Source organism: Choristoneura fumiferana, chromosome 6 (genome assembly GCF_025370935.1).
Source record: "Choristoneura fumiferana chromosome 6, NRCan_CFum_1, whole genome shotgun sequence".
Lineage (NCBI taxonomy): Eukaryota > Metazoa > Arthropoda > Insecta > Lepidoptera > Tortricidae > Choristoneura > Choristoneura fumiferana.
In genome coordinates this window covers 10,055,651-10,063,785 of record NC_133477.1, presented here as the reverse complement: position 1 = coordinate 10,063,785, position 8,135 = coordinate 10,055,651, and the positions used below count along the sequence as shown (strand labels likewise).

At 34.4% G+C, this 8,135-nt stretch overlaps 1 protein-coding gene across 1 annotated transcript in view; it reads left to right on the top strand.

Annotated features, from left to right (window-relative positions):
* Window positions 1–686: 686 nt before the first annotated feature.
* Window positions 687–8,135, top strand: part of LOC141428997 (putative inorganic phosphate cotransporter) — a 39,298-nt gene continuing 31,849 nt past the window's right edge. The window contains exon 1 of the mRNA XM_074089124.1: window positions 687–892. Within this exon, the coding sequence (XP_073945225.1) occupies window positions 859–892 (34 nt within the window). The 5' untranslated portion in view covers window positions 687–858. The remainder of the gene's footprint in view (window positions 893–8,135) is intronic.

Sequence of the window (8,135 nt, the reverse complement as noted above, 5' to 3'; positions counted from 1 at the left end):
TTCTACTTCTTAGCTCTCCTGATAATAAAGGACGAGCTAAAACGCTTTGTGCGAATTTCAGGGATGCTGACAACATAAAGCCCAGTTTAGACTAGCAAGGAAAATCGTGCAAGTTGGATTGCGATTACATGTAAAGCGAACGAGTTTGAAGTCGGCAGTGTATTGTAACTTGCACAATTTTTCTTGCTAATCTAAACTGGGCTTAGGGGTGAAGACGCTGTCTAATTCAGAGGGCGCATTGTCTAAACGCTGACGTTCGCAATCGCATTCACCATCTCGTTCTACCCTCGTCGTATTCCATATAACAGAAATAAATGTTGAAAACGATTGTGATTCCAAAGGAGTGTGTTAGACAATAAGGCCTCTGGTCGACCTGTGAAAGAAAGGAGCTGATGGAATACCTATTCGTAGCTAACAGAATAGATAAAATTATTTATTGATATAGTTAGAGCAGCCATTGTACTTCGAAACATCAACATTAATTGTAATACCTACTTGATTGTACTAGCTCAAATAAAAAAAATACCTTTCCAGGAAAACAAAAAAAAACGTTAGTGGACAGAAAACGCTATAAACTTAGTGACATCGAATTAGAGCGAGTGGCTTTAGTTCCATCCAAGTGAGTTTTGAATGCAAGTGTAACCGTGCTGGTATATAGGGACGAAGCTTCTGCGCGAGCGCTTGATTGTGACCGACGATCGCGCGCATGACGGTTGGTTATTTACCGACGTGAGCCGCGAACGCAGCGGAGATTCAAATTGAGAATTAAAATATTCTAATTTCTGATTGTGAGTGGCCAGCGTGGACTTGAGTGGAGTTAATAATAAAGTGCTTTGAAGATTTCAATAATTAATCAAAATGTTGGTCGGGTGGAGATTGGCCTTGTCGAAATGTAAGTAGTCAACGTGGTTTTTGTTGTTCAGTTTGAATTTCAATGGATTTGAGCGAACTTTTATCCAGAAAACACTTGTTTTATAGCTTTCAACCATTATTTTTTAATTTATAAACGAGCGTACTTGGTCTCATAGGGCCGGAAACGCACCAGTATCATACCATACATATGTTACGGGTGCCCATGGGCTGTGGTGATTGCTTTTCATCAGGTGCCCCGCTAGTTTACATACCTTTGTCATACTTGTCATCACTGACGTCACGTACAAAATTTTGCAATCCAGTCACAATCCAGTGGGTATCGAGTTGCTAGAGTGCCACGCCACTAAAAGGCAGTCGTTTTAAAAATGTTCATACGCCCTCGCCACAACCTTTTCTTATAATAATATTCGAAGTAAAGTTTTGTGTTAATTCCTCAGCCTAGCTCTAAGAACCATCATGCTTAGATTTTTGTTTTATTATTATTAATATTTTAGTTACATTTGAAGATTTCAATATAAATTCTTAGAAATTGACATTTATGTAAATTATACTGAAATATTATTATTATTATATTGAATGAATAAATAAACTAATCTAACTAAACTATGTAAGTCTTACTCGTAAGAGTCGGTACTAACATTCTAACTCTGATCATTAATCAGTGAAAGTTTTGCATAATTTCATTATGAATTAACAGGCCTGTTACAATGTTTACTTATTTACGAACTCTTAACATAGTATAAAGCAGTCACTTCCCGCCGTCGGTAATACGCATAAGGTAAATGTCCGAGTGGTCGACACGCTAATGCCCAATAGACGACACCCTGCTGTCATCTCTATTGCTATAATGACAAGATTAAAGATGCCAACTATTGGGTCAAAGACGAGCACTCGTACGTGTACCTTAGATCTTTTAAACTAAGCGATGGATTCAATAACAATAATAAATAACATTTATTCGAAAGCAACATGGGCCCATTAAAACAAAATTCAATTAAAATGACATAGGTACCTAAATCAAATGAGACTACAATGAAATTTAAACTAAGCGATGGATTTTAATGCGGTGTTCACCATCAGTATTTTTTCACGGATACATATTAAGTACATATTTTTTTCATATATGATACATATTACTAATGACGCGCCCCGGCTTCGCGCGTGTGTAGTTTTTGGGAAGTAGAGCCAAAAAATGCAATTAGAACCTTTTTAAATTATACCCAAGCAAAGGCAGAACTGTGCCCTTAGTGTAAGTTTTCGGTTACAAAATACGTCTCGATCGCGTTCGCGTTAAAATATAAATTTGTATGAAAACACGAACATCGCAAACGTTCCGCTAGAGGCGCTGTTCGTGTTTCCATATAAATTGAGATTTTAACAGAAAACTTACACTGAGGGTACTGGTCGCTAGTAGAGTAATAATAGTTACTTACATCTGCTTCAGCGACGGATTAATTATTAAAGTCATTATATCGTCGCAGATTTTTGTATCTCCGAATATACGAGTAAGTAGGTAATTATTTTGCAAAGCAAATTATTTGTTTCCGTACTCAAATGGTTGTCTGGAAGTGGTCGCTTTTAAGCGATAAGACCCAGTTAACCTAATCTTGTCTAGCTTGTATTGTTTTTACTACCTGGGCGACCGAGCTTCGCTCGATAATAAGCGTTTTCCCAGAGATAAGACCAAGCTAGATCGATTTTCCATCCCCGAAAATCGTTGGAGCCGTTACCGAGATCCCCGAAATATATAGATGTACTCGTATATACAAGAATTCCTCTTTTAAAGGTATATTAGATTTTTGAGATGTTTTTTGTACTCGTAATGCACAAATAGGCAATGGAAATGGATCGAATTCTGTATTTTTTTAAGTAAAGACTTTTCTATCTGTGAAAAAGTATAAGATGATAATAGAAAATCATGGTGAATACGTTTAATGTAATTACGAGTTCGTTGTAGGTACAGTGCAATATGAATTCCGTATCAATTGCTTTTGACTGAAGTATACTTACTCTACAAAAGAACACGACGGTTGTCCATGCCCACGTTTGGGTTGACGGTTGTTCCCAGAGCTCTTATTTTTTACGGATGATCACGTCTAACCTTCTCCTAAGTTGATTACGTTAATATGCTTAATAAAAAAACAGATATTTTTGGTATTTTGTTGATATGGCGCTTTTCTAACGAAATACTTGGTCAATTATGTAATTGACACAATATTTACCTACCGTGGATCAAACATTTCATACAATTGATGGAAATAATTAAGATCGAGATGTATTCAGCATGAATCTTGAGAAGTGCTAATTTGCTCAGGTAGAATATGTAATTCTGTACAAATGAAATTTCAATAATGTAAGTTACGCATATTCGTTATATTTTTCAGCTACGTCGTTTTGCTAATATTGTTAGTTTGTTTCAAGTTAAGAGTGATTTTACCGATGAGAAATTTTCCAAATATTTTTTTTTGGTTGTATAAAAACGGTAGATCAACGGTCTGCAATATGCGCCCTGCGACTCTCCTTACGACCTGCGACAGTTTTGTAAATGAATATTTTGATATCTTAGAGTCTTTTTTGCCCAAAGTAATGAATAGGGTTCAGTAGTCAACTAGGAACCCTTATAATCTCGCTATTTTTAGGGCTCTCATACATGTAAAGTGGGGATGATTTTTTTTCACTTCCACCCTATGTTGTGGAGTATCGTTGGATACCTAGGTATTTGAAAATGAATAGGTGTTTGCATATAAACCATTTTTTTTAAAAGTGAACATTATCGGAGAGTACCTATTCACACCGAAAGTTCAGAAAAAATTGTTTTCCTCCCTCTAACTTTTGAACAGCACGTCTAAAAATATGAAAAAAATCACGGAAGTCAATAAAAGCTGAACAAAAACTTTCTTGTAAAATTATTTTCAACTTAATCAATTGAGCAGTTTTTTAGTTTTTGTAAGAAATTATTTTTAAGGCAATGTTAAGTTAAGGCAAGGTCGGGAACTACGGAACCCTACACTGAGCATAGCCCGACATTGACCGGTTTTTTATTAATTTTGCCACTATGCGGCCTTTACCTGTTAAAAGGTAGCCGATCGCTACGCTAAATGATAGAGTTACTAAAGTATCACAAAGACTTTTATTACACCATGAAACTAAATTCGTACCATTACATTATAGGAGCATTGGATTGCGGTGTTTTATCTGTCATTAACTGGTTAAATTAACAACGTAGATATGCGGTAACATGAACACGTGCGTAATTGATCCTTCATTAAATATTAGGAGGTAGGTTACATTTACATACCTACCTGGTGCAGCAATATTGAATCACTTCGATAGATAAGTCAATAACATTAAGTGTGATATGAAGACTCGTCTAATCTATATTTTGTTCTGTTACTATCACATACCTTAATGACCTGGTTATACTCGGGGCAATAACCTATGAAGGATTGCAAAGACTATCCTAGTTCTGTAGCTTAAGCTACAGGGTTACATCGGAGACGTAATCTTACTACTTTTTTAGGCTCGTTAGTTGATAGCTATTTACTGCAAAACCGTTTATTTCTTGTTAATTTTGATTTTTAACCATGATTTGCTGCATTGGTGATTTAATTAAGGGAAAGTTAACAAAAAATAAACGTTTTTTTTGTTTCTTGTAAGGACTAGTGCACGTAAATAGCTATCAATTAAGGAGCCTAAAAAGTAGTATCAGATTACGTCTCCGATGTCACCCTGTATATACGCCAAGCTTGAAGCGTTAGTTTGAAATACAGTTGCAAAACAGATGACTTGTAATGATTATCATGAAGGCAATAGAAAACATCAATAGTTACTTTCAATATTTGTGTTTCTCTTGTTCTTTTGCCTGGCTTCTTTCCATTTACTATTAGCGTCGGCTCTGGTTGTAAATTTGCATTCTCCATTGTCTTACTGCACTGCTGCTATCTAGGTTAGTCGGCGTCTAGGGCCCATTCAAATCGTGACGCTCAAAAACTCTTAGTAATGGTCCCGACTGTTGAACTTTAAATTAGCTACTTAACAGAGTTCTAGACCACTAGACTTATTTTCTTCCTTTTAGTTTTGGCAGTCGGGTATTTTGAAATTTTAATTTAATGTTTTATTTTAGTATAATTTTTAAATTAAATTATTTCTGTACAATAAGTAATGATATCCGATCAAATCATAAATGTGAAATGAGGGCCAAGTTCAATATTATGATTGTTGACTTTAACGACGAAACAACAGTGAGATCTGAATGGGTGCCAAGTTCAATGGTCAGCCCTGAAATTTATTTATAACAATATAAAATATTTTATAACAACTTAAATATCATTTCTTCTTATAACTTAGGGTAATATATTGAAGCCTAAGGTCGGACTTGGCTAGTTTACATTAAGTTGTTATAAAATATTTTATATTGTCATAAATAAATTTCGGGGCTGACCATTGAACTTGGCACCTTGGCACTTGGCACCCATTCAGATCTCACTTTTTTTGTCGTTAAAGTCAATTAATTTGAGTTATGTTTTCACAAAGCAATATACCTTGCAACTTACACCTAGACATAGCATTTTTGCTATACTTACTCCACTTTTACGTACAATAGAAAAATGTATAGGCAACCGGTGAGAACAGTCTTATTAGAAGCCTACATTTAGTCTACTAAATTATAAATGTTATAGTTTGTACGGCCTGTTTTTTGTTACTCATTACGTAAACCACTGAACCGATTTAGATGAAATCGGTTTTTAACATGAGACTACGTGGACTCACTATATAAAGGAGCACGCGACTTGGCAGCTTGCGCAACCGTGGCTCGTAGTGTACCGTGTTGCGGCAGCCGCTAGTGCTTGCTCCTTAGAAGAAGGGTACGAAATAGCCCGAAACATGTCGAGAACTCCGTGTTAGACGTTGAGTTATCCGTTATATATCATTTAATATGAGTGAGTCTCATTTTGCTAGTTTCATGTTCAAAATTGTAGTACTATTTTTTTTTTTTTCATTATGTTTAAATAGTAGTAAAAAGCCTCTACCTGTTTTAAGTTTTGAAACAAGTACCTTTACTAAAAGGAACTTTAACTAAATTCGCTCTGAAGAAAGTAGCACATTCCAAGCTGTATGTATCCGTTACAATATCATTTAATATGAAATTCGGTGTACAGATTGTTTGAGTCCCGGGCAAATGCATAGTTCCCGCGGGATAGCAATGAACGAGTTGGACGCAGACGGAATCGCAGACAACAGGCTATTACATAATAAAATAATATATTATATATAAGTAATAAATTGTAGCTATAAGGTGCAAATAGTGTGACTGCTTATTATAACCCTTAAGATTGCGTTATGTTCTATCTTATACAGGATGTCTCTCTGGCTTTAAATTCAGGTCGATCTGAGTGGAATCGAACCTTGTTTAAAGCCAGTAGAGATCCTAAATAAAATATCTAAGAGATTTAAAGAGATTCTAGAGAGAATTTTTGAGATTTGAGATCTAATTGTTTTTTTTGAGAATTTTTGCAACAAAAGTAGACTTAGTTTTTATAATCTCAAACCATAAGCTAAAGCAGTAGGGAAGCTAGCATATTTTTGAATAAATACCTAGCTCCTAGCTAGCAGTTAGGTTGTCCTTATTTTATGTAAAATTTTAAAAAAAGTTTTGGTTCGTGCTGTATTCTCGGACGGTCGAATACTAAAATAACTTTTTGAAAATCGCGTATTATAATTATGTTTATCATCACTAAAACGCGCGCTTTAATATGGCAAATATTCAATTCATTCAATTTATTCCCATAACTATTGATTGTTTGTTGGATATTAAAATCTATTAGGTAATTATGCCTCTTTAAACTAAATGTAACTAAATTATATACAAAAAAACTGAGAAACTGGTATAACGATAGGTAATTAGGTACATATTTCTTACAACTTATTTAAACTATCATTAATAAAATCACTTACAGCATAAAACAAAAAACCCCTGATTCGTCTTTTTAACAATTTACACAATTTATGCCTTAAATCAGTGGGCATACATACCTATCAATCACCAAAACAACCCAAGTTTTATTTAAAAGAAAAGCCTTAAGATGAATGATTGGTCTCGCGCGCTCGCTCGACTAGATACCGCCTAACTAAAAACAAACGTTCGTGAATGCGGCAACTCAATATTGTAGTGTGCGTAAGAACGGTGTAAGACAATTTGCAAGGATGCTAGTGTGCGTGACGAATTGTGTTGCCAGCTGCTCCTCTGTTACCGAATTATTGGAAAATAAATTATTCTTGGTCTATTAAGTTACTAGTTACAAAATGTATCTTGGGAAATACTTAGAAATTAAGAAGTAATTAAGAGTGAATGTATTAATTGTTTGTGTATTGGTTAGGCGTAGGTTTCTTCTTTTAAAAAATGGTAGGTATGATGTAGGTATATCAATGAATCAGGCCTCACTTTTAATTAAAAATATATATATTTAAGGACATTCATATTTTACAAATTATTACGAAAATTCATGGACTGAGTCACCCACTAAGCAGTTTGCGTACTTAACACGTTGCACCTATAGTTAAACCTATATAATGTACAGGTTAATTAAGACTAAAATAAAAATTTTTTTTACAAATATACATACATGGTACATGCATACATACATACTTACAACATACGCTTGAAAACATAACCCTCCTTCGGGCAGTCGGGTAAAAGTTAACATTTCAGGAAATGGGTAGAATACGAAAAAAAATTTCTTTTTCCCGTAATACCTAAGTAAATCAGCTGATCGGCTTTTGACTGGGAAGACGAAAAACATTTTTTAATTTTAAGACACATTCACCCCTTATTAAATAGTGTCGGGTAACAATTTATACCCTTCAGTGTATAATATCAAAAGATAAACATTAAATATATAGAACTAGGTTATGTATATATAATAATTACGTTAGATACTTAAATAAAATAGTTATAAAATTTATCATCATTTAATGATGATAACAATAAATTCAATTTATTAAAATCTCAACCACGGGGAATTTGATTCTTGTGTACGCGGCAACACAGAATGGCGTTTAGGGTTCATGTTATTTTATTTTGTAATTTCGAAATTATACGATATTTTGATGGTATGTGATCCCAGTGTCCTTTTTATTTCTTGTAGTATTATTTTTAACAAGTTTCACTGCGAAAACTGGCATTTTACTTCGGTTTATGACAAAATTTAACAAAAATTCGGGCATGCACATTCACAGCAGTTTGCAACGCGACTGACTCGCCT